The 26,900-nt window shown below is 44.7% G+C and overlaps 1 protein-coding gene across 1 annotated transcript; it reads left to right on the forward strand.

Annotated features, from left to right (window-relative positions):
* The first annotated feature begins 11,342 nt into the window (after positions 1-11,342).
* On the forward strand, positions 11,343-23,291 carry EIF4A3 (eukaryotic translation initiation factor 4A3). The gene is made up of 12 exons (XM_073672523.1): positions 11,343-11,655; positions 14,308-14,380; positions 17,029-17,095; positions 18,208-18,270; positions 18,397-18,529; positions 18,624-18,704; positions 19,161-19,302; positions 19,463-19,601; positions 20,030-20,145; positions 21,953-22,060; positions 22,139-22,266; positions 23,077-23,291. The coding sequence occupies exons 1-12, from the start codon at positions 11,475-11,477 to the stop codon at positions 23,091-23,093; spliced, it is 1,248 nt and encodes a 415-aa protein (XP_073528624.1). The 5' UTR covers positions 11,343-11,474; the 3' UTR covers positions 23,094-23,291.
* The last annotated feature ends 3,609 nt before the right edge of the window (positions 23,292-26,900 follow it).

Below are 26,900 nucleotides of genomic sequence, written 5' to 3' on the forward strand. Positions count from 1 at the left end.
AGGGAGTCCCTGGCCAATGGCTGGAGGACCTCTCATATAAAAGGCACCGCCTCCAAAATGGAGGTGCCCGTGCAAGGTTGTAGCTTTGTGTGTTATACTCTGCTTCAGCCCTCAGATCCCGCAGCTAGCCTGTCTACCAGTCCAGCCCACCAGCCTGACTACAAGTCCAGCCCGCCGGCCTGACTACAAGTCCAGCCCGCCGGCCTGACTACAAGTCCAGCCCGCCGGCCTGACTACAAGTCCAGCCCGCCGGCCCGACTACAAGTCCAGCCCGCCGGCCCGACTACAAGTCCAGCCCGCCGGCCCGACTACAAGTCCAGCCCGCCGGCCTGACTACAAGTCCAGCCCGCCGGCCTGACTACAAGTCCAGCCCGCCGGCCTGACTACAAGTCCAGTCCGCCCGCTTGTCTACTCTCCAGTCTGTCTATGGGCTCTGCCGCCAGCTTACCTGGAAGCACCTGCCTTTTACCTGCTGTGCCTGCCAGCCCGCTTACCTAGAAGCACCTGCCTGTTACCTGCCGTGCCTACCAGGCAGCCTACCTGGAGGCTCCCGCTTGTTACGTGCCGTGTCTGCCAGTCCGTCTGCCCGGATCACCCGTCAGCCTACCTGCCGTGCTCATCTGCTGTACCAGTCAGTCCCTGTCTTTTGACCCGTGGGAGTCACCTGCTCTCATACAAGGTCGGTCCCAGAGTAGCACCTGGTCCCTCTGCTCGGTCCTTCCCTGGTCACGGAGTCGATTGAGCCGCCGTACGACCTTGGTCGGTCTGAGTTGATACCTAGTTACGCCCCTCTGGTCCCTCCTTGCACCACAGCACAGAGGTTCCACCACCCGGATCTGTAACACAAAGAATGGCGACATTGGTTGGAGGGGGCTAACCATCCTATTACTGTTATTACTGACCATAAAAACCTGTTGTAGCGTCGGCGTCCCTGCCTCCTGCTAGGCAGGGACGCTGTTCCCCTCACCTCTCTGCTCCGTGCCCGGCGGCTTCCTCCCGCTCTGCTTGCAGCGCCCGCTCTCCAGCGGTCACTGTGCTTAGGGCGCGCTCCCCCTGTCTTAAAGGGGCCGCGCGCGTCGCCCTAAGGAGTCCCCGGCCAATGGCTGGAGGATCCCTCCATATATAAGGCACCTCCTCCAAAATGGAGGTGCCCGAGCAATGTTGTTGCACTGTTCACTACTCTGCTTCAGCCCTCAGGTCCCGTTGCCAGTTACCTGCCAGTCTCCTGCCAGTTTGCTGCCTGATTCCCGCCTGTCATCCGCTTTCCTGCTTGCTAGCCTGAGGTCCGACGGTCTGCCTTCCGACTCCTGTCAGTCTGTCTATGGACCAGCTTGCCCGCTCACCTGGGAGCGCTCACCTGCTACCTGCCTGATAGCCTACCTGGAGGCTCCGCCGTCACGTGCTGTGACCACCTGCCAGTCCAGAGACTCTTGCCCGCTCACCTGGGAGCGCTCACCTGCTACCTGCCTGATAGCCTACCTGGAGGCTCCGCCGTCACGTGCTGTGACCACCTGCCAGTCCAGAGACTCTTGCCCGCTCACCTGCTACCTGCCTGTTAGCCTACCTAGAGGCTCCGCCGTCACGTGCTGTGACCACCTGCCTGTCCAGAGACTCTCGCCTGCTCACCTGGGAGCACTCATCTGCCATCTGCCTGCTAGCCTACCTGGAGGCTCAGCCGTCACAGGTCGTACCTGCCCGTTTACCCAGAGACTGTCCCGGTCACTTGCTGTGACCTCCTGCCCATTTACCCAGAGACTGTCCCGGTCACTTGCTGTGACCTCCTGCCCATTTACCCAGAGACTGTCCCGGTCACTTGCTGTGACCTCCTGCCCGTTTACCCAGAGACTGTCCCGGTCACTTGCTGTGACCTCCTGCCCGTTTACCCAGAGACTGTCCCGGTCACTTGCCGTGACCTCCTGCCCGTTTACCCAGAGACTGTCCCGGTCACCTGCTGTGACTGCCTGCCTGTCTTCCCTGGTCGCCACCCGCTTCCTTACAAGGACCGCCCCCTTGTATAAGTTGCTCAGAGGTTCCGCCTCCCAGACCCGTTACACCTGTCATATCTCCAGTCAGCTAAATGTCTCCACCCTAGGCAAGCCAGATGATCTGTTTTTTATTAGGTTCAACTTTGTTGACACTTTTCGCCCAGGGGTCAAAAATTTCAACGCTGATGCTTTGTCCCAGAGCTTCCCTGGTAGTGGTGACCATGAGAACCCTGCCCCTATATTACAGAAGGGGGTAGTCATTTCGGCATTATATCCTGAACTGGAGGGTGAGGTGTTGGAGGTTCAGGGGGACGCCCCTGCCTCCTAGGAAGGTTATTTGTACCATCCAATCTGCGCCGTAAGGTTATGGAAGAACATCATAACTCTGTGCTGGCTGGTCATCCATGTGGTAAGGCAACCACGGACCTCTTCTCTCGTCATTTTTTGGTGGCCGGGGTTGCATCGGGATGTGATTGAACACGTATCTGCTTTTAGTATATGCGCGTGTTCTAAGGTTTTGCAAACCCATCCATTTGGTACTCTTTCTACGCTTTCTATCCCTAGTAGGCCATGGACACACTTGACCATGGATTTTATTACTGACCTACCGGTTTCTGCAGGCAAAACGGTGGTTTTGGTGGTTGTAAATAGGTTCAGTAAAATTGTTCACTTCGTCGCATTACCTGCACTTCCAAATACCAAGACACTTGCACAGGTGTTCATAAATGAGATTGTGAAGCTTCACAGAGTTCCCTCCGATGTGGTTTCAAATCGGGGGACCCAGTTTGTTTCCAAGTTCTGGAAGGCATTCTGTTCTCGACTGAGGGTGCAGCTGTTCTTTTCCTCTGCCTTCCACCCTCAATCGAATGGACAGACAGAACGTGTCAACCAGAATATGGAGACCTACCTCAGTTTTTTTGTCTCCGAAAATCAGGAGGATTGGGCATCCTACTTACCGCTGGCAGAATTTGCCATTAATAATCATCGACAAGAATCCACTGGCAGGTCACCGTTCTTTGGTGCATACGGTTACCACCCACAATTTGGTACCTTTAGTGGGGGAGGTTCTTCGGAAGTCCTTGAGGAGGAACGGTTTGCTTTGTCGCTCTCCTCAGTATGGCGGGCGTTCTGGGTAAATTAAAGATCATGGAAGACTGGTATAAACGTATTGGCTGACAGAAAACGCTTCCCAGGTCCAGACCTGAATGTGAATGACGTTGTCTTCCAGGAATATAAGATTGAAAATTCCTTCTTGGAAGCTGGGACCTAGGTTTATTGGTCCCTATAAAATAACCGCCGTCATTAACCCAGCAGCATTTCTACTTGAACTTCCTCAGACCCTTAAGGTCCACAACGTGTTCCATAAGTCCTTACTCAAGAAGTATGTGGAACCTCTTGAGCCCTCACCTCTACCACCGCCCCCAGTAATGGTTGATGGTAATATGGAGTTCCAGATTTTCTAGGATTATAAATTCTCGTCTCCAATGTCATTCCCTACAATACTTAGTACACTGGAAGGGCTATGACCCAGAGGAGAGGATGTGGGTTTCAGGTAAACACTCCCACGTTGGTTTGTTCATTCCACACCTCTTATCCTTTGAAACACGGTCCTGAGTGTCCGGAGGCCACCACTCATATAGAGGGGTACTGTCAGAGGTGTGTCAGAAGTGACAGACAGTCGCCCTGCAGTTGGTTGCAGGAGATCTCTTCATTTGGAATTACAGACTTCTTGAAGCTGTCTCTCTAAGACCCAGCAGCTGCCTTCCTCTGAATTAAAACCCTGGCCTGGGTGTATAAATACCTGTGTGCCAGAAGGAGGTGCCGGCGATATTCACATTATCCCTTGTGAAGGCTTGAGCAAGAGCAGTACTTCTACCTCTCTGGTGCTAGAGGACATGTGCGCATTTGTCTGGAGTCGTCTAAAGCTAAGCGATTTTCCCTTGTTTGTCCCCCCTTGTTGTCTGTAGTGGTCAGTGGGGATCGACTAGCGCTCATCTCCTACCTTCCCTAGCCAGGGCCCAATGGCAGGGAGAGACAAGGCGAGGTACACGTGCGACGATTGGTGAAGACGTTTAAGGACGTTAGTGGAGACAGGGTGAGAGTAGATCTACTTAGGAGGTCTCCACTCTCCCCTTTCCCTAGAGTCTGGGCTCCCTTTCCCTCTTCCCTTTGTGTTACACTTAGTCTTTCCTTCACCTTGCGTGACAGTCGCCCTGCAGTTGGTTGAAGGAGATCCCTTCGTTTGGCATTACAGACATCTTCTTAGCTGTCTCACTCTAGGACCCAGAGGCTACCTCCCTCCTGCTCTAATTGACAATCAGGCATGGGTGTTTAAATACTTCCTGGTTGCTACACAGAGATTCAGGTGATGTTCACATGACTGCTTGTGAAGGCTTGGAGATTGTGCTGTTCTTACTTCCTCTCTGGTGCTAAGAGGATGTGTGTGCCATCTCTTTGAAGTCGACTCAAGCTAAGCTACTTCCCCCGTGTCTGTCTCCCCTTGCTGTCTTTAGCTGTCAGTGGGGATCAACTAGCACTCACCCCCCCTTCCCTATCCAGGGCCAAGCGCTAGGGAAATACAGGGATAGGTTCCTGTGCGGCGATTTGTGAGGAACAAACATAGGGTTGGTAAGGGAGACAGGGTGATTGCAGATCAGCCTATGAGGTCTACACTTCCCCCTTTCCCTAGTGTCTGAACTCCCTTCCCCTCATCCCTTCGTGTCGCACTTTGTTTTTCCTACACTGTGCGTGACAGACGCGTGCTGCTCTGAGTCAGCCCCGGCGCCAAAGTGTTCAGGTCTATTTACTTCTGAAAGATGCAAATATGTTTGGATACAGGAAGAAGGGGGCTGCATCTCCCGGACAGCTGCGTGGGCCGCACAACATCGCTTATCGGGCCGCACGCTCTGCAGGCCTGGTCTACACAGTCCTATAAATGGTTTTAGGGAATAAAAGTTGCCGACAGGTTCCCTTTAAATTTAAGAAATTATATTTAAAAAATTACTTATTTTGAGTAACTACACCCTAATGTACATTTATATATGGGCACTGTTCGCCCAGTCACTCACTAGTTATATCCTTCTTTTTGCTGAAATTTGACATAGAAGGTTTAAAAAAATAAACATTGAAAATTATGAACTCAAGTGATCATCATATGCTGCACAAACATCTGGTGATTTGTTAAATGACTTCATAAAAGATTGTCCTATCGCTCCCGTGCATTGTAATAACAAAAGTTCCTCTTTTTTGTTTTCTTTCAGAGCTCTTTGCATGGCCTAAAACAAAAGATGCCCATTTTGGCACCTTTAATTCAATAGTAAAGCAGTTGATCTGTAGTTCTTGGCAGCAGCTGCCTCATACAAAATGTTCAATGTTTACATTCAACCATAATTGGAGATAAAGGGGTTTTCCAATTATTCTAAGATGTATTCAATAAAATGAACTTTGTTCATGGGAAAACCCCTTCAGACCCCCTTTAGAACGTCCGTGTTTCCAGTACGTATGGCATCCGTTTTAACATGTACTTGAGACACGTACACCCATTGTAATCTATGGGGCTGCGCGTGTGGACCGTGTGACTCACACATAGACATGTCCGTTTTTTTTCCGGTAGAACGGATGACAATACGCACACATGGATGACATACATGTGTCATCCATATGCCGTTCTTGTGACACATACCTGAATAGAAATGAAAGATTTTAAGGTGTTAAAGTTGTGCAAAGATAGAGATCGATAGATATGGGGTAAATAGATGATAGATAAATAGATATCTGTGAGATATATAATTAGTGGCTTTCATGTGTAGCTTACTGTGCATGTATTAACCTAATAAGTAAATGAAAAAAACTATGTGTGTTCCCCCCTATTTTTGGTAACCTAACCATCAAAGGTAAAGCAGACAGCTGTGGGCTTTTAATAAAGTGGTAAACGAGGGAAAGAGTCTTTGTTTGTATTTGTAAAAATACTTTATTCAAATAAACACTCCCTGACACTTTCCCTCGTTTACCACTTTATTAAAAAAAAATGTTCGCATGCAGGTTTGCAAACAGTCACTGCCAGGTCATGCTGCGCGAGACCCGGCAGCTCTGTAGAGCAGTGATATCAGTGACATTACCACTCATCAGAGTCACCAGGTCACGCAGAGGGCAGAGTGTCTGGGGTGTTTATTTGAATAAATTATTTTGGGTGTGTTTTGATTATTACTGGGTTAGTAATGGGGGTGTCTCCATTATCATATATCAGGGCTTAATGTCAGCTGTGTTTTTGGACAATTCTCAGCTGACATCAAACCCATAAACCATTACCTTGATTGCCAGTGCATAGGGAAGAGTGAAGACGAAGTGCCACAATTGGAGCATCTCATGTGATGCACCACTTCTGAGGTGGCTGCGGGCTGGTAGTTTTAGGCTGGGAAGGGCCTGATAACCATGGACCTTCCCAGCCTGATAATACCAGCTCTCAGCTGCTTTACCTTTGCTGGTTACCAAATATGAAGGGGACCCCAAGTCATTTTTTTCATTTATTTATTAGGTTAATACATGTACAGTAAACTACACACATAAGACACTAATTATATATCTCAAGGATATCTATCAACTATTTCCCCCATATCTATCTCTATCTTTGCACATCTATAACATTTAAAAATCTGTCATTTCTATTCTGCATTCATGGCACATGGACGGCACACAGGTGTCACAAGTGCATATGGATATTACACACGTACACATGGACGGAGAAAAAAACAAAACACACGGATAGTAAAAACGGACCCTCTCACGCGTACGTTTTTTGGATGTGTGAAGGGGGCCTTAATGATACTTGACTGGTAGGAGAGCTCAGTGCTGTACCTTTACCATTCGGTCATCAATTCCATGTGGCCAGACAACCCCATCAAGGCCTAGAATGCATGCACAGGGAAGGGCTTAATAAACCTTCCCCAACGTGTTTCTTTTTTTCTCCCATTTTTTCTGCCAGTTGCGATTTTATGATAAGTTGACAGTTTTTTTAGGAGGATTTCAAAGCAATTTATTTCAAGTACGCTTTGAATACTGAATGCTTTTCTAAGTTACAACATTTTGAAAACGTCACCACATAAAAAAAAGAAGTGACTTGTCACTTTTTAGAGGCAAATTCCGCATGGAATCTTCTCCAAACTTTTTTTGGGCGTTTTTCTCCTAGCATTTTCCAGTTGCTATAAAGATGCCTAAGAAATGCATCTTACAAATGATACAAAATGTAAAACTGCTATGAAAAATTCTTCATTGCGGTTAACGGAGAAAAAAAGCGTTTGTGGAGAACTAGAATGTCTCTATAGGATTCTTACTACACATTGTGGAAGATGGCTGAGGTCCTACATTAGCAGCCAGTGTGTGGCTACAACACATGGTCAAGGTTCAACTGTGGAAAGGCACTAAAAACAAATATACCGTACATTTTTACCTGCGGCTTTTCCTCTTTTCATTCCAGTCTATGAGGAAAATGTGCAAATAAAGCTCATATCTGCTGCAAGAAAGATTGAATTTCAAAAACACACGGCAGGTCAATTTCCGCAGTGTAAAAAAACAGCGCAGTGGGCATGAGATTATATACTTTCCATCCACCTTCCTGGAACTGTAAGGCGCCGGGGATTTTTTTTTTTGTGCCCAAAATTACTAAGCAGAAAATCACACAAAATAATCATCATATGAACTCAGCCTTGGGCTACGTTCCCACAATGAGTATTTGGCAAGTTTTTGATGGTGCAGATTTTCTGCAGTATTTCTACATTGATTAGCTAAATTGTCATTTTTTTTGTTGTGTTTTAGGCCACGTTCACATGTTCAGTATTTGGTCAGTATTTTTCCTCAGTATCTGTAAACCAAAACCAGGAGTGGAACAATCAGAGGAAAAGTATCATAGAAACACGTCACCACTTCTGTATTTATCACCCACTCCTGGTTTTGGCTTAGAAATACTGATGTAAAATACTGAACGTGTGCACGTGGCCTAAATCGTGTTTGTGATGCTGCAGTTTTGTCTCTTTTTGGTGTGTCATGTCTTAAATAAAGTTGCTTTGTTTTGATACTTCCTGGTAGTTTGCTTTATTTATCCATCAATGTATGGATTACATGCATTATTAGTGTCTTGCTAAGCAATGAGGACTCTTGACATGGGTTATGAGCTTCTTTATTTTGGCCAAAATATTGACCAATACCTCATGCATACATACATTTTACTGCACTCATTTTATTTCCATGCAGGATGCAGCCAGACACATTAATGTTGGCCTTGTAAACTAGGGTATCTGTCCTCATAGGGTGCACTTCCATAGTGCTGGGCAGCCCACGATGCTGAAGTTGGTTTCTTATTCGGCAATTTCTTTTTTGCTGTTTTTTTACAGGTTTAATTACAAAAAATAGATAAATAAATTAAAAAATATATTGCAGCGAGGTGGCCTGATGTGAAAACGCTTAAAAGCAGCTGCAAATGTCACAAAACTGGCACAAAAATGGGCATCAAATTGGGCACTGAAGGGCGTTACTGAAAGGGTTAAATGACTTTGGGCCACTAATGTCATACCAGTATTTCATACATATTGATGGCCCACATCAAATTCAGGTTCCTCCAGCCTGGCCCAAATGGGTTCTGGGCATCAAAATGGGCATCAAAGCGGGCAAATAGCCACTTTTCACAGATTTCAATAAGTAACTGGTGTTTTTCATTGGTTAAATTACTTTGGGCCACTAATCTCACACCACCACTACATACATAGTGATGGCCCACATAATATTCAGGTCACTCTAGCCTGGCCCAAATGGGTTCTGGGCATAAAAATGGGCATCAAAGCAGGCACATAGCCACTTTTCACACATTTCAATAAGTAACTGGTGTTTTTCATTGGTTAAATGACTTTGGGCCCCTGATCTCATGCCAGTATTTCATACATAGGGATGGCCCACATCAAATTTAGTTCCTTCCAGCCTGGCCCAAATGGGTTCTGGGCATCAAAGTGGGTAAATAGCCACTTTTCACAGATTTGAATAACTGGTGTTTTTCAGGGATTAAATTACTTTGGGCCACTGATCTCATACCAGTATTTCATACATAGTGATGGACCACATCAAATTCAGGTCACTCCAGCCTGGCCCAAATGGGTTCTGGGCATCAAAGTTGGCAAATAGTCACTTTTCACATATTTGAATGTGTTACTTATCGGCCACTGATCTCATGAGTGCTGCGTGCAGTATATAGCCAATATGAGCTGAGTGTGCTGTATACGGCCAGCGAGAGCGCTATATGGCCAACGGGAGTGCTATGTGTGGTATATGGCCAATGTGAGCGCTGTGTGGCAGTATATGGTTAGCGTGATTGCTGTGTGTGGTATATTTGTAGTGTGGAGTAAGTGAGGAGTGGCCACTCATCATTTTTTACACCACTAAGGTAGAGTAAATTACACCAAAAAAGTACAACAGTCCAAGGCTTAAGTAACATTTCTGGTGGAGCAGCAGTTGCAAGATGTGCCTTAATCACTAATATGCACATGTTTTAAAGACATGAAGAATCTGGAGGAAGTTCAGAGAAGAGCAACCAGAATGGTGACAGGTCTGCTAACAATGTCCTATGAGGAACGGTTAGAGGATCTAGGAATGTTTAGCTGCAAAAGTGGCTATTTGCCCGCTTTGATGCCCGTTCTGTGCCCAGAACACATTTGGGCCAGGCTGGAGGGAACTGAATTTGATATGGGCCATCACTATGTATGTAGTGGTGGTGTGAGATTAGTGGCCCAAAGTCATTTAAACCCTGAAAAACACCAGTTACTTATTCAAATCTGTGAAAAGTGGCTATTTCCCACTTTGATGCCCATTTTGATGCCCAGAACCCATTTGGGCCAGGCTGGAGTGACCTGAATCTGATGTGGTCCATCACTATGTATGAAATACTGGTATGAGATCAGTGGCCCAAAGTCATTTAACCAATGAAAAACACCAGTTACTTATTCAAATCTGTGAAAAGTGGCTATTTACCCACTTTGATGCCCAGAACCCATTTGGGCCAGGCTGGAGGAACCTGAATTCGATGTGGGCCATCACTGTGTGTAGTGGCAGTGTGAGATCAGTGGCCCAGTCATTTAACCCCTGAAAAACACCAGTTACTTATTCAAATCTGTGAAAAGTGGCTATTTGCCCGCTTTGATGACCAGAACCCAGTTGGGCCAGGCTGGAGTGACCTGAATTTGATGTGGGCCATCATTCTGTTTGTAGTGGCAGTGTGAGATCAGTGGCCCAAAGTAATTTAACCCCTGAAAAACACCACTTATTCAAATCTGTGAAAAGTGGCTATTTGCCCGCTTTGATGCCCAGAACCCATTTGGGCCAGGCTGGAGTGACCTGAATATTATGTGGGCCATCACTATGTATGAAATACTAGTATGAGATCAGTGGCCCAAAGTCATTTAACCAATAAAAACACCACTTATTCAAATCTGTGAAAAGAGGCTATTTGCCCGCTTTGATGCCCAGAACCCATTTGGGCCAGGCTGGAGGAACCTGAATTTGATGTGGGCCATCACTATGTATGAAATACTGGTATGAGATTAGTGGCCCAAAGTCATTTAACCCTTTCAGTAACGCCCTTCAGTGCCCACTTTGATGCCCATTTTTGTGCCAGTTTTGTGACATTTGTAGCTGCTGTCAAGCGTTTTCACATCAGGGCACCTCGCTGCAATATATTTTTTCATTTATTTATCTATTTTTTGTAATTAAACCTGTAAAAAACAGCAAAAAATAAATTGCTGAATAAGAAACCAACTTCAGCCCCGAAGGCAGCCCTCCTGATCTATTAGTCTGGGTGTCACTGATAGGCTTAAGCCAGACACTGTGCACTACCTGTGTGACCAGTGCCCTATACAAGCCTTATCTGTGTGCAATTACTAGACGACCTCCCCTCCATGAATGGTCGGTGTGTGAGTGGCCGTTTCATCAGTATTTGGCCCCTGTGCTGCCTCCGCCATTGTGGTGGAGCTGCTGCATCCTATATAGAGCATTACTATTGTGACCAGAGTTGGTAAGTACGGCTGAGCTTTTTCTGATACGGTTTTTCATTCATGTCTGAGTCCTTTCGCTGTTCTCTGCTGACAATAAGCCAGGACATTGCAATCAATTTCTAATAATGCAGAGTTTCAGCTTCGCGGACCCCAGCTTGGCCAGAATAGGCATTATTACTACAAATAATAGCCATGTGAGCATAACAGCAGGAAGACTCCGTGTGTGGAGGTGTGAACAGGGCTCCGGTAGGATGGCGGCGCGCTCACAGGCTAAATGAACGTTTTCCTCTACCGCCGTAAGGAAGTATCGCGAGGTTACGTGACGACATTACGCCCTGACGTATGCAGCGTGTAACCGCCTGCTCGCTCGCGGTGGCTTCTGGGAGCCCGCTTCCGCCTGCTCTAGTGTGCGTCGGCTCCATACCACTCACTCGTGTCCGGTTTCCAGCCAGTCGGGATAATGGCGAGCGCAGCAACCGCGGGCCCTGTGGGGGTGACCAGCGGCTCCAGCCGTAAGCGGATGCTGAGGGAAGAAGACATGACGAAAGTGGAGTTTGAAACAAGCGAGGAAGTGGATGTGACTCCCACCTTCGACACCATGGGACTGCGGGAAGACTTACTCAGAGGCATCTATGCGTATGGTGAGTACGGGCCGCGGGGAGGCTCAGTCCCGCCATAACGGCATGCTGCGACCTGTGGTGCGATCGCAGCTGGGCTGGTGCATTCTGAGTAGTATAAGTGGTTAGTATACCATCATGTTTGGTTTGTCCGCACCCGGGGAGACCTATGAAGACTAGCGTAGAGTACCTTCCCATTGCAACCAATCAGATTACAGCTCTCATATTTTTTGAGCTGCACTAGAAACCGAGATCTGTGATCTGATTGGTTGCAGTTAGAACCTGCACGATAGTTCTTTTTCCACTAGCTGTGACTACAGCGCCGTCTGCTCCAGTGACTACACATATGGAGACAGCCTAGACCTGGCCGCTGCCAGCTCTTCCTGACCTGTACATCACGTATCAGAGCTCCCACCTGATCCTTCACTGCAGTTCTGCCCACTCCATACTGGGGACTGGCAGCTATTATTCTCTGTAGAAAGGAATTCAGGACATGTTCGGACAGTCGCCTTTCTATCCCTTTTTAAAGGCTCTTACATATTTGATTTTAAGGGGTTGTTTTGTGTGAACAAAATTTTCTGATCCATAGGAATGTAAACACTGAAAGGAGCGGCACAGCTCCACTGTGTGACCGCCGCTGCCCCGTCCTGCAGAGCAGCTGCTCTAACCAATAGGAGCCCTTGTGCAGCACCCAGCGAAAAAGAATGGGAGCTTTCCGCAGTATCAGTCAGCGATAAAATCCCCACATCTGTTCCTCCGTGTAGGAAAATCAAGGCTAATATGACCACCTCAGGGTGAGGCCGCTCCGTGCAGTTTGCCTAGTCTGGAATGGTATTGCAGCGAATTCTCTGGCTGCACATTGTTTATCAGGGTCATTACCGCTGATGTTCCACATTGATTACATTTGGGTCATGCAGTCAAAAAACATTGGCCCCAATTCATCATCACCTTTTTTTTTTGTCTGCACCCAGTTCATTATCCTAAATGTTCCCTTTTTGAAGTCTCCCTTATATGTGCTTGCCGGTTGTTGTTTTCCTCTTTGTGGGCTGAGTTTAGCGATTCTAGATGTTTTTTGTCTGATTCATCAATTGCGACTTTTAAAACATTGCAGAACGCAGTGCAATTTCACTGCAGTTGACAGAGGAGGAGGAGCAGTGACAAAAGCACAGATAGCCTTTCTAGCTGACTGGGATTCAATACTCCTCTGTCTGAACAGGTTTGTTGGAGGGCAGGAGGACACTGGAGCTGCTGGAATAAACTACACATATATTTTTATTCAGATCAGGCTGAAGACTGTATGTTACTCACACGACAGCATATAGAGTGTATGTAGTAGATACATATCTATCTCCTAGGTGAGTATAAACTGTGTACTCATCTGTAGGCTGTGTGTATATATAACTGTATACAGTTTATACTCAGGATAGGCTGAAGACAGGTTCCTGACAGGGCACTGCCCTCACCCAAAATCTGTCTCAAGCTGATAAAAGCTGTGTTCAGTTATGTCGGGTGGTGGGGCAGCCTGAATCTACACTGGAGTTTTTGATTTGTCTCTGGTTTGTTGCTAGGCAACAGCTCGGACTTTGTCACCACAGTAAGGCTATGTGCCCACGATGCAGAAATACTGCGGATTTTTCCTGAGCGTTTCTGCATCTCCCTGGCAGAAAAAACCCATGCGGATTGTACATGCGTTTTTCCTGCCAGGGACATGCGGATGTGAAGCGTTCTTCACTTGCATTTCCACATGTGGGTTGTCAAACGCTTTCAAAGCGATTTTAGCATCACTCGGAAAGTGCTTGACAACTTGGTCACACTATGTAAATCCATGCAACCGGCATGGATTTATATAGTGTGACCGTAAAAGAACGGTAAAAAAAATAAATATACTTACCTTCTGATGGCCCCCGGAGTCTTTATTCGCTCCGTCCTGGCTTGCCGGCAGCCCGCGGTACACTACACTGAAGGACCTGCCGTCACATGACTAAATGACGTCAGCGCAGGTCCTTGAGTCCACCATGATCTGCCGGTAAGTGAAGACAAGCACACCAGGGGCCATCAGAAGGCAAGCATAATATTTATTTTTTTATTTTATTCTTTTTTTTACAGGTACTATGGTACCCGGGTCCGGAGGAGAGTCTCCTCTTCTCCAGACCCGGGTACCATCCGCACATTGAAACGCATGGATTCCGCATCTACATATGCAGTGATGCGGATGTCATGCGATTCAATGCAAGTCAATGGCGGCGAAAACGCAGCGCTTCCGCAAAATAATTGGTAGTGCTGCGGATTTTTCCGCAATGATAATCCGCAGCTGAAATTTCCGCAGCATGTGCACAGCACATGTGGATTATCATTGGGGAACATAGCAGGCCTTCTACCAAGCGTTTTTTAAGCGATTCTGCAGTGGAATTGCCGCTTCGGAAATGCTTAAAAAACGCATTGTGGGCACACAGCCTTATATGCAGATATAGTTTGATGACTAATAATTGTGTGTGTACATACAATAAGTCTTGATGTTCTGTACCTGTGGATGAGAAGAAGCACAGATCGCCCTTACACCCGATCACCTTTGGTGGGACTGATTTCTCTGTTGCAGATGTTGGATTCTTCTGACCACTATCTGTATTTACTTTTGTTTTTTAGTATTGAAATGGCTGTGTGTGTGTTTACTTTCAGGGTTTGAGAAGCCATCCGCCATCCAACAGAGAGCGATTAAACAGATCATTAAAGGCAGAGATGTCATTGCACAGTAAGTAATCATGGGACTAGTACAGCATACATCACATTTGTTTTTAAACTGGTGTTTATGGTCAAATATTTTTTCTTGTATGTGCCTGCTCCAGTGACGCTTCGCTCTATCTCGTCACAGCCTTTCAGACTACAGTTTTGATAAATTGCTCGCATGACCCCTGCAGCCAATCACTGGGCTCAAGTTTGTGTTGTCTACATCAACATGACCACTGAACTCAGTGACAGGCTTCAGCGGTGTTGTACGGCAGCAAAATGTGATTACAAAAAAACCCAGTGATGGATTCTATAGAGGAGGGGTAGTCCACAATCATTACCCATTGTAAGCTGTAGTGGAGAGATGTCTGCTGACTCAACTTTGCCATTTGTCTGAATGGGCACCATGTTAATGTTTTGGGGCAGCTTTGTACTGGCTTTAGGCATAATACACATGCAGCAGTTTATGGATTCTCTAACGAATGTGATATTATAAACATCTATTCACACAAGCCTTATTGATGACAATTTGCTTTGGGTTTTCCCTTTTTTCTTCAGTGATAACCAGCTGCATGTACATTTTTGTCATAGTTCTGATAGTAATACTTCCCTGTGTGAATATTTTCTGAAGTTTGTAGGAACCTGTGTAATATTCTATACATTCAGAATAAAATCTATTCCTTGGGTGTCAGCGGTGCACGACGTGCACATCCCGGCTATAGAGAATCTTAACGTTGCAAGTGCAGTGGGCTAGAGATGTAAAAGATTTGTAGACTGTCTCCATGATTTTGCTGGCTTAAGGCTTGTTCACAACTGTGTGGGTGTCTCGGTCGCTGATTTTACCTTGTTTCATAGATGGGCTTTATCAGCTGCAAGTAGTGCTATTTTCCTGTAAAAGCACAAACACATTGACCGAACCTAACAGTCCCCATTGAAAGTTATTTGGGGCCGTCACGTTCTGGTGGTGTCTGCTGTGCCACAGATCCAGTAGTGTACCGTTGCTTCTTCAATAATACACTGCTCAAAAAAATAAAGGGAATGCTTAAACAACAGAATATAACTCCAAGTAAATCAAACTTCTGTGAAATCAAACTGTCCACTTAGGAAGCAACACTGATTGACAATCAATTTCACATGCTGTTGTGCAAATGGAATAGACAATAGATGGAAATTATTGGCAATTATCAAGACACACTCAATAAAGGAGCGGTTCTGCAGGTGGGGACCACAGACCACATCTCAGTACCAATGCTTTCTGGCTGATGTTTTGGTCACACTTGAATGTTGCTTGTGCTTTCACACTCGTGGTAGCATGAGGCGGACTCTACAACCCACAGAAGTTGCTCTGGTAGTGCAGGTCATCCAGGATGGCACATCAATGCGAGCTATCGCAAGAAGGTATGCTGTGTCTGTCAACGTAGTGTCCAGAGGCCGGAGGTGCTACCAGGAGACAGGCCAGTACACCAGGAGACGTGGAGGGGGCCGTAGGAGAGCAACAACCCATCAGCAGGACTGCTACCTCCACCTTTGTGCAAGGAGGAACAGGAGGAGCACTGCCAGAGCCCTGCAAAATGACCTCCAGCAGGCCACAAATGTGCATGTGTCTGCACAAACGGTTAGAAACCCACTCCATGAGGGTGGTATGAGGGCCCGACGTCCACAGATGGGGGTTGTGCTCACAGCCCAACACCGTGCAGGACGCTTGGCATTTGCCACAGAACACCAGGATTGGCAAAGTTGCCACTGGCACCCTGTGCTCTTCAAAGATGAAAGCAGGATCACACTGAGCACATGTGACAGACGTGACAGAGTCTGGAGACGCTGTGGAGAGCGATCTGCTGCCTGCAACATCCTTCAGCATGACCGGTTTGGCAGTGGGTCAGTAATGGTGTGGGGTGGCATTTCTTTGGAGGGCCGCACAGCCATCCATGTGCTCGCCAGAGGTAGCCTGACTGCCATTAGGTACCGAGATGAGATCCTCAGACCCCTTGTGAGACCATATGCTGGTGCGGTTGGCCCTGGGTTCCTCCTAATGCAGGACAATGCCAGATCTCATGTGGCTGGAGTGTGTCGGCAGTTCCTGCAAGATGAAGGCATTGAAGCTATGAACTGGCCCGCCCGTTCCCCACACCTGAATCCGATTGAGCACATCTGGGACATCATGTCTCGCTCTATCCACCAACGTCACGTTGCACCACAGACTGTCCAGGAGTTGGCGGATGCTTTAGTCCAGGTCTGGGAGGAGATCCCACCGGAGACCATCCGCAACCTCATCAGGAGCATGCCCAGGCGTTGTAGGGAGGTCATACAGGCATGTGGAGGCCACACACAATACTGAGCCTCATTTTGACTTGTTTTAAGGACATTACATCAAAGTTGGATCAGCCTGTAGTGTTTTTTTCCACTTTAATTTTGGGGGTGACTCCAAATCCAGGCCTCCATTGGTTAATAAATTTGATTTCCATTGATGATTTTGTTGTCAGCACATTCAACTTTGTACAGAGCAAAGTATTCAATGAGAATATTTCATTCATTCAGATCTAGGATGTGTTATTTGAGTGTTCCCTTTATTTTTTTGAGCAGTGTATAAAGCTCATGGCATTGTGTATACACCTTCTAAGGCATAACTTTTAATGCAATTTATGACTTGAAGTGTTTCCTTTTGTCTTGCAGATCACAGTCTGGTACAGGCAAAACGGCTACGTTTTGTGTTTCTGTCCTTCAGTGTTTGGATATTCAGGTAATTACTTCCCTTCTAGCTATAAACAATCCTGTGATCTCTTATTTATCACTGTATTCATGCTCTCACTGGGGACAAGTAATCATTTACTAACATCATAATGTAACTAAGGGTTTTTGTTGACTACTGGACAACCCCTGCTCAAAGTGAACCTGACAGCTTATTCATGCTGTTCATCCACGGGCAGCAAATATGTTTGACTCATATACCGTATTTTTCTGACTATAAGACACACCCCAAATTTTGGGGAGGAAAATAGGGGAAAAAAATTTCAGCCGATATCTCAATCTACAGATGTGCCACCTCCGGTGGCCATTTTCCTGACGTGTTAGGCTTCAGGGAAATGGCCACCTCCGGAGGCCCACTGCTTCAGGAAAATGGCCGGCTGGAAAGCAATGCACTCCGCTCTGCTCACCGCCAACATCGGACCTGCAGTATTGCCACTTTTCTGCCGCCGTCTGCTTCCTGAACAAGGGACCCTGCAACCTGAGATCCCGCTTCACCACGGCCAAACCCCCCCCCCCCTCCGGTAGTCTACATACGGACAATAAGACGCATCTTCCATTTTCATCCCAAATTTGGGGGGAGGGGTGCGTCTTATAGTCTGAAAAATACAGTACTTTAAATGCTGCTGGGGACCAAGACCACGCTAAAGACTAGTCTAACAGGCGGGTCACCAGCGGCTTCTCCCCGCCTGCTGCCCTGGATTGACAGGTGTCTGCTCTTCGTACGCTATTCGCCCATGTAGTAAGCAATGTCCAGACTGATCACAGGTCTTCTGGTCTGAACTCCTTCATGCCAATAAGGTTCTTGGGTTCAGGTCAAGAGATTTGCAACAACTCTGGACATTGTGTTTTGTACTCGGGGTGAATGTCAGACTCGTGAAACGGTCCCCTTTTAGTAATTTTTAAGTTGGTTGGTCAATCAACACATATTAGAACACACACCTTATTTAGGAGGCAAAAGTCTGAACCTCTCCCCTTTTGAGACTTTTATGGCATTTTTACTATACAACCAGTCAATATATACTATGAGTTTGTACATATTGCGTTGTTCATTTGCGAATATATTTTACATTTCATTACAAATTATAACTGTTTATTGACTTCTAGGTCAGAGAAACACAGGCGTTAATATTAGCACCAACCAGAGAATTGGCAGGACAGATTCAGAAGGTAAAACAAATGAGTGTCTTGGCCGTCCTGTGGCTTTTTTTAACTAGTTTTTATTAATCTCTTCCTCCCTCCTCCCCCATAATGTGCAAATCTTTAATAACCTTAAAACGCTGTCTCCAATTCCAGGTTCTCCTTGCCTTGGGTGACTACATGAATGTCCAGTGTCATGCGTGCATCGGAGGAACCAATGTAGGAGAAGATATCAGAAAACTGGATTATGGGCAGCATGTAGTTGCAGGCACCCCAGGCCGTGTCTTTGGTAAGCCTTATCTTTTTGCCATATTCCTTTGCAATGAGTTTTCAGATGTTTTCTTGGGTGAATTTAGCATTGTTGTCTCCATTTCATCACACAGATATGATTCGCCGCAGAAGCTTAAGAACGCGGGCTATTAAAATGCTGGTTTTGGATGAAGCTGATGAAATGCTTAACAAAGGTTTGTGTTCCATCGGACATGTTCTCCAAAGGCAAAACTTAATTTCAATATACCATAGCAGTAGAAAAAAGACATGGACCACATATCCTAAACGTATACATTGATCTTTGAGCTGTATTTCAAGCCTGATCTTTGCAACCCTTTTTTTTTACTGCCTATAATTTTTACTTTCTGTTTTGGTGACATCTGCTGATTTCTGTCAATGTATGCACTTACTGTATTCAGTGCGCTCAGGAGTTGACCCTTCTCCATATAACTTAACTGCTGGCTGTGCGATACACCCAGCTCCCAAGAGTAACTGCAATCAGAGCTAGCACTGATAATAACAGATTAATCTCTTACATCTTGCTGTCACAGCGAGATTGAGTAGTGCTGATAGCATTGCAGTTTATTGTACAAGAGTGATGATATTTTCTGGTCTAAGTTAATGCTTTGTTGTTGTTTTTTTTCTTTTAGGTTTCAAAGAACAGATTTATGATGTATATAGGTATCTGCCACCCGCTACACAAGTGTGCCTGATCAGTGCCACACTTCCTCATGAAATCCTGGAAATGACCAATAAGTTCATGACCGATCCCATCCGTATCCTGGTAAAACGGTAATTGTTTAGCTGCAGCTTTTTTTCACATTTACTTAGTGGTTTTGATTTGAGTGACACTTGCTCATATCTGTTTAGTAAAAAACCTACTTGTGTTCTACTATGATATTGCAGTGTTAGTGTACAAGCCACAGTTTCATTCTGGTTTCTCTTCCTATAGTGATGAGTTGACGCTTGAAGGCATTAAGCAGTTTTTTGTGGCAGTGGAGCGAGAAGAATGGAAATTCGACACCTTATGTGATTTGTATGACACACTTACCATCACACAGGCTGTGATCTTCTGCAACACCAAAAGAAAGGTAAGAAACTATCTGTGAAAGATCATTTTGCAAATTGTATGTTTCACTTGGTTCACCACGCTGTCTTCTCTTTTCTGTTGTACAGTCTTGTATTTCAGATGACATATATTTTTTAGATTTAACTTAATTGCCTTAAGGGGAACCTGTCACCAGGTTTGTCCCATGTGAGATACAGCCACCACCTTTCAGCCCTGATATACGGCATTCTATTATGTTGTATATAAGCCGCCAATTTATCATGCAAGACAAGAAAAAGACCCTTTTATAATACTCTCCTACGGGGTGGTCAAATCCCATAAGTGTCGCTGGTCTTGTTCTTGTTCTTTTTCACCTTCTCACCTTTCCGTAGACCTGCACAAAAAACACCTTTTTGAAGGTGTCCCTAAAGTGTTTTCTTCATACAAACTTTTTATTTGTGTTCTGTTTAGGTTGATTGGTTGACGGAGAAAATGAGGGAGGCTAACTTTACTGTGTCATCAATGCACGGTGACATGCCCCAGAAAGAGAGAGAGTCCATCATGAAAGAATTCCGATCTGGTGCTAGGTACGTATGCATTGATTGTGTAAGATGTGCTCCTTTCTTCTGCCAGTGGCCGGCTTACCGGCACAGAACTTTCAGTATCTCTGACTGTGAGTGGTTTGCTTGGCCTTGAGGTTGGTACATTCACACTTCCCTTTTAATGACTGTCCAGGGGTAATTAACCCCTTACTTACCGGGGACGTATTAGTACGCATATTTGCGTACTGCCCGTTCAGTGAGGGCTGCTGCGCTGAGCCCTCACTGAACCGAGCACATGTCAGCTGATTCTTACAGCTGACATGTGCCCGCAACAGCCGCGGGTGGAATCGCGATCCACCCGCTGCTGTTAACATGTTAAATGCCGCTGTCAATCTCCGACACCAGCATTTAACGCGCGCTTCCGGGTAGCGCGTCATAAGCCCCGCCCACCGGCGACCCCGTCACGTGATCGCGGGTCGCCGATGGGCGTGCATGACAACCCAGGGTCTGCAGCAGACGCCTGTGGTTGTCATGATCTTGTCGCTATGAGCGCCACCTAGTGGTCGGCGCTCATAGCACAGGACCATTTCTGCTGCATGCAGGGGACCTGCTCGTCCCCTGTATGTAGCAGAGGCGATCGGATAGTTGCTGCTTCTAGTCTCCTATGGAGACTATAGAAGCATGCAAAAAGTAAAAAAAAAAAGTTTTTAAAAATATAAAAAAAAATTAAAAAATATAAAAGTTTAAATCACCCCCCTTTCGCCCCATTCAAAATAAAATATATATATAAAAAAAAAAAACACATACACATATTTGGTATCGCCGCGTTCAGAATCGCCCGATCTATCAATATAAAAAAAGAATTAATCCGATCTGTAAACGGCGTAACGAGAAAAAAATTCTAAACGCCAGAATTACGTTTTTTGGTCGCCGCAAAATTGCAATAAAATGCAATAACGGGCGATCAAAACATCGGATCTACCCCAAATGTTATCAATAAAAACGTCAGCCCGGCACGCGAAAAATAAGCCATCAACCAGCCCCAGATCATTAAAAATGGAGACGCTACAGGTCTTAGAAAATGGCGCTATTTTTTTATTTTTTTTTTACCAAATTTTGGAATTTTTTTCACCACTTAAATATAAAAGAACCTATACATGTTTGGTGTCTATGAACTCGTAATGACCTGTAGAATGAGAAGGGCAGGTCAGTTTTAGCATTCAGTGAACGTGGTAAAAAAAAAAAATTAACAACTGTGGTATTGCACTTTTTTTGCAATTTTACCGCACTTGGAATTTTTTTCCCATTTTCCCGTACAGGATATGGTAAAACTAGTAATGGCGTTGAAAAGTACAACTCGTCCCGCAAAAAATAAGCCCTCACACGGCCATATTGACCAAAAAATAAAAACGCTATGGCTCTGGGAACAAGGGGAGCAAAAACGAAAATGCAAAAACGAAAAATGCTCTGTGGCTTAAGGGGTTAAAGTCAATTCTTGGTTGAGTTGTCCAGAGCAATAACCCAAGTTTCCGAACGAAGCATTGCCTACAGATTGCTCATGTATATTGATTGGCAGCGGTAGCCTCATTCAGGACTCCTTCCTCTGTTATCCAAGGAGGACAGCAAGTGAAAAGAGGGCTACCAGCAGCGAAATGTATGGCCTCTTCCAACAAGGCTTCATCAGCTAAGTGCTAGGTAAACATTTAGGGATTGGCTCACTGCCGACAAAGATTTTGGAAATATCTGTGATGGAAAAATTTATGAATGCTGGCACATTGAATGGCAGCTGTGTATCATAAATAAGAGTACAACAAATATGAAAAGTTTGAAGAGATATTTTACCTTTTTACAGCCGAGTGCTGATCTCCACTGATGTCTGGGCGAGAGGTTTGGATGTCCCACAGGTCTCTTTAATCATCAACTACGACCTTCCCAACAACAGAGAATTGTACATCCACAGGTATGTTATTGTTAATGTGCTGGAGTGACTGTTTCTTATTTATTAGCCTTGCATAATTTTTTTTATTTTTTTACACAGAATTGGTCGTTCCGGACGTTATGGAAGGAAAGGTGTTGCTATTAATTTTGTAAAGAATGATGATATCCGTATCTTGCGAGACATTGAGCAGTACTACTCTACTCAGATTGATGAAATGCCTATGAATGGTATGTATCGCTTTACTCAGTCTAATATGCCTGTTAGCGCACCTACAGCCATTGCTAGGAATTTCCTAGTCTTCCCCGCTCTATTATCAGCCAATGTTTGTAAATTATGCCTTCTGTTGATGGGTGTAATGTTGAAAACTGCTGTATTAACATGTAGGTATTCTGGAAAAGGTAGTTTTGTAGAATAAAACTATGCAGAGTCTGATCTATTGACTAGTCATGTTTTTTTGTGAATAATTGAGGGGATAGTTGAGCAGTTCACATTTTAAAGGGATCTGTCGGAATGGTTTCTACTACTGTACTGAAACTATTAGACAATTTGGGTACATTGATGCGCCCCCAGTGTACTTCCAGACTCATTTGGACGTGCCTTCAAGGCTTGATTTCTCAGTGCTGGTACATTGGGTTACAAAGCAGGCATCGTGTATTGTTTTACTAGGATCTGTATAGCCATGCTGTTTATAATACATTTGACCTGACAGATTCACTTTAATGAGACGCTGTCAGCACAGAATGACTGTTCAAACCAAGTACAGGCACTCGCTAGTGCATCATGGCGGGGTCAGTCATTTCCTCTTCTTTGACAGTTCTGGCTTTCTAGATCCAGAAAAGGGTGAAATGGATGGAAAGAAGGTGGACTAATCTGTTAGGCCAGGCCATGGGGCACCGAGCGCCTGTACTTGGTTTGAGCAGTCATTCTGGGCTGACAATCACTTTTAACCCACAAGTAGAGGATTCTAACCATGGACTATGTGAGTGCAATATCTTTTCAATTATGGTGTTTTTAATGATTTTTTTTTTCTTCCACAGTTGCTGATCTGATATGAAGTGTAATTTTCGTGTGGAAGGATTATGTAGAACGATAAAACATGTTGGTCAATTTCTTGCCTGGGTTTCATTAGTAGAGCAGACTTTACTGTTATCTTTTACCTTTTTATTTAAAGCTTCAGTACAATGAACCAAGCATCCCATTGTAAGTCTCTGTAAATACATTTGGTGAGTTTTCAATAAAAATACAAACCCCCCTTCTGTGAAGTGATTATTTTTATTATATAAGCAGTTTATTACCAATATTAAGGTGCAATGCTAAACTCCTTACCAAAAACTAATGGGTGGAATGTAGCATTAGGGCAGGCTGAGATCCTATCTGGAAAATTCGGGGAGGCTGGTATACTAACGATGATCTGTTACCGGATTTAACAATATAATCTGTATGTATTGGTGTTTCCCAAGCTTCAGTCCTCATGCCCCCTGCCTTCCTCAACAGATCATGTTTTTAAGATCTCCTTATTAATTCCATCACCTCTGCATTGCTATCAAAGCTTCAGAAGTTGCCACAGCTTCTCACCTGTGCATTACTAAGGAAATTCTGAACACATGATCTGGTGGGGTCTTTGAGGACTGGAGTTTGGGTAACACTGGTATGTCATGAAATAAATCACCTGGTCCTGATGAGTATGGTTTACTTGCCTTGAAATCCACCCCAGAATGACTATAATCTGTTGAGCACTCAGCATTTTGAGTCCATCTTTTTGCTGCCAGATTGAGTCCTATTATATTCATGTTACAGGTTGTCAGCCAAGCTAGGTGGGCAAACAAGATCTGCCAGCGTTGTATTTACTGCTCCTGAAATCTTGGACATGCTCAGGTCTCATCATATTACAGTGAGAGAGAGCCTGTCTTATAGCAGTACTGTCAGTGTCGCCGCTTCTACGTCAATGAGAGGGAGGAAAGAGCCAACACTCAGTAAGCCGACACACAGATCACTAGGGCCAGAGTTACTGCTTCTAGAGCAATACTGCACATGTGTAACAGGCAACTTCTGTTCCAAAGTGCTGGGAGAAGTATTATCCATGACCCCCCGTTCAGTGCTGAGAGCAGTAGTGTGTATGGGTAGTGTTGGCAGAAACTTCATGCCAGTCTTGGCTGTCAAACTCCGTTACTGGGCTGGGAGGGAGGAGGTGAAATTGGATTTTGTTGAAGCACCATCCTGTCAAACTTTTCTCATTAGCAGGAATTGCATATTTTCTGCAAACACCTAAGTAGATTTTTAAAGAATGCAGAGTCCGAACAATCGGACAAGCGGTAAGAATACTTTTCTTAAAGTGCTTGACACTAGTGACGTATAAATTGGCCATGTTTGTTGTAGTGACAGATCTGTTGCAGCCCTGTTCAGTGGATTGTTCACTATTGGATAACCCTGGGTTAATCACTTCAGTGCCCCAGCACTTGACAGCTCTCTTGTCGTTCCTGTGATGTCGGTGCTGGTTGGTTCAGTGGGTTATGTGACCACTACTACACATCAGCTGCCACTGATCAGCTGCAGCGCTTCAGTATTCTGTCAGGATCTGAGAGTTACAGCGGTGATGGTTCAGGTGCTGAATTACAGCGGTGATGGTGCAGGATCGGCATTTAGGAAGCAGCAATCTTTTCTTCACATTGTAACATCTTTAGTATGTATAAAAATTTATAGTGTGCACCACAAAAGTGCAAAGTCAAAGGGCCGAGCCCACGTGTCTATGTACTTGTATTACACAAGATTGTCCAAAACTTCCAAACAATATATCCCAGTATTTAACCATCAAAACTAACAATTCATGATCTCAACTACATTTTTTGAAGGTCTCAATTGCACATGTTGCTTTAAAAACAATAGTACATAGATCACATGTCAGTTGAATCCATAAATTAACTTCATACGACCTGAGATAACGATCTATCCATTGCAGTGAACAGATCATTATAAATAATTGGTAAATGTCGTAAATATGACGTGATTTTTTTTCTCCATTAAAACTATCAATTAACACGAATGTAACACTATAACACGTATAAGAGTAGCAAAATAACACTATTGCAAAAAGAAAAAACCTCAGAGTGAAGCTTACATAAAGTTATGACTGATGCGTGTGTAATGTAGTAGCATGTGCATGTTAATATGTGTTTATATGCTGATGGAGGCTGACTAAGGTGGGGGAAAGACACGGGTTCTGCACAGGGGTCCTTCACTGTCAGTATCTGCCCCGCTCATCATAGATTGAATCTGTGACAAAAGTTTGTTTCATAGAGTAAAGTTTCTACCATGATCAGCAAGTTGTCAAGTTTATCTTGTCATGTGAGGGGAAATGTAATGCGGTCCACCATTTTTGCATATTAATATCTTCAAGCACCTTTCAACACTATTCATAAATCACCCCCATTCTTTCAGTCCAAGGATGAGTGTGAACTTATGCTAATTGTGCAGAATCGCTTATCTCTGCTCCGTTGTGTTTTTCAGCACAGAGTTAAAGATGCACCGACTCCATATCTGGGTCATAGGTGTTGGGTCCTGATTCCCAAGAAAATCGCAGTAACCCAAGATTGTGAAAGAAATGCACAAAACATTTTTATTGGATGTTTAAATAGACCGAATTTTATTACAAATCACATCATATTCTTTCATTCAGAGTCTGAAATTTAGAATCAGCCAATTACTATAAAAAAGACACTGAAAATGGCAAACCTCCGACTCACAAAGAATCATCCTTCAGCACTCAGGAGAGGAAAACCCCCTGTGGAGGAAGCCTCTAGGTAACCATGACTGGAGGACTGCCCTTCCCTTGGGCTTAGAAGGTTAATGCCAACAAGTGACAGCAAATTGTATCAATTTGTACATTGTCATATTTACATTGAGACATAATATACATCCACTATCGATATGATAGCAGTGACATCCATAGTCACACAGGGTACACATTACATCAGCAGAAAACAGACTGTAATGGAGAAGCTCAAAGCAGGTGCCCTGTGCGAGCAACATATGGAGAAGCCTAATGCGACCTCTCCAGGCCGTACAAACAAAGGTGAAGGCGTCTAGTACTGGACGTGAGTGAGATCTGGCTGCAACATCTGTCACCCCATTGATCGATGGGGTTAGTTTGATCTGGCGGGATGGCTGATTTGGCTGGCTAGGCGGATTGTCCCCTTCCTCCCTCACAGATTGTGGAGTGATGAAGCTCCAGGTCTCCAGACTCATCAAGTATGGCACCGTCTACGGCCGTCTGCCCATATGTTCCGGAATCTTCTATATCATAGATGTGTGTTTTTGACATCAGCACAGTTGCCGTAGTTACTAGAGTTGTTTATTACTGATGCTTCATTCCATATCAATATTCCAAAGTATTAACCCTTGAATGACTGGCATTGTGCCTTTCTACAGAAGCCTGTAAAATAAACTTGTCTTGAAGTAGGACCAGTATAATTTTTTCATTTTAAAGATACTCTAACCAAAGTTTAATTGAGCGCATCTACAGATTTGAGACGTAAAATGCACATTATTGCTCTTAAACCATATTATGTGCTTAAATGCATAATATGAAGATATAAGTACAGTCGCATGTAAATGTTTGGGCACCCATGGTCGAAATTGTTATTGTGAACAATTAAGCAAGTTGAAGATGAAATGATCTCTAAAAGGCCTAAAGTTAAAGATGACACATTTCCTTTGTATTTTAGGCAAAAAAGTTTTTTTTTTTGTTTTTTTTTTCATTTAAAAAATTACAAATAAGGACCTACTAGGAGCTTATACAACAAGGATAAGCTCATACAATAACAAACTACTAGAAGCTTATACATTCTAGGCTCAATTCCCACAT

Source organism: Phyllobates terribilis, unplaced genomic scaffold, assembly GCF_046119375.1.
Source record: "Phyllobates terribilis strain yellow unplaced genomic scaffold, ASM4611937v1 Scaffold_3__8_contigs__length_932513732, whole genome shotgun sequence".
In the NCBI taxonomy this organism is placed as follows: Eukaryota; Metazoa; Chordata; class Amphibia; order Anura; family Dendrobatidae; genus Phyllobates; species Phyllobates terribilis.

Coding starts and splice junctions, on each gene's coding strand:
- EIF4A3 (XM_073672523.1), top strand. CDS start 11,475: ATGGCGAGCGCAGCAACCGCGGGCCCTGTGGGGGTGACCAGCGGCTCC. Junction 14,381..17,028: donor GGCAGAGATGTCATTGCACA/GTAAGTAATCAT, acceptor TTTGTCTTGCAG/ATCACAGTCTGGTACAGGCA. Junction 19,602..20,029: donor TCTGCAACACCAAAAGAAAG/GTAAGAAACTAT, acceptor TGTTCTGTTTAG/GTTGATTGGTTGACGGAGAA.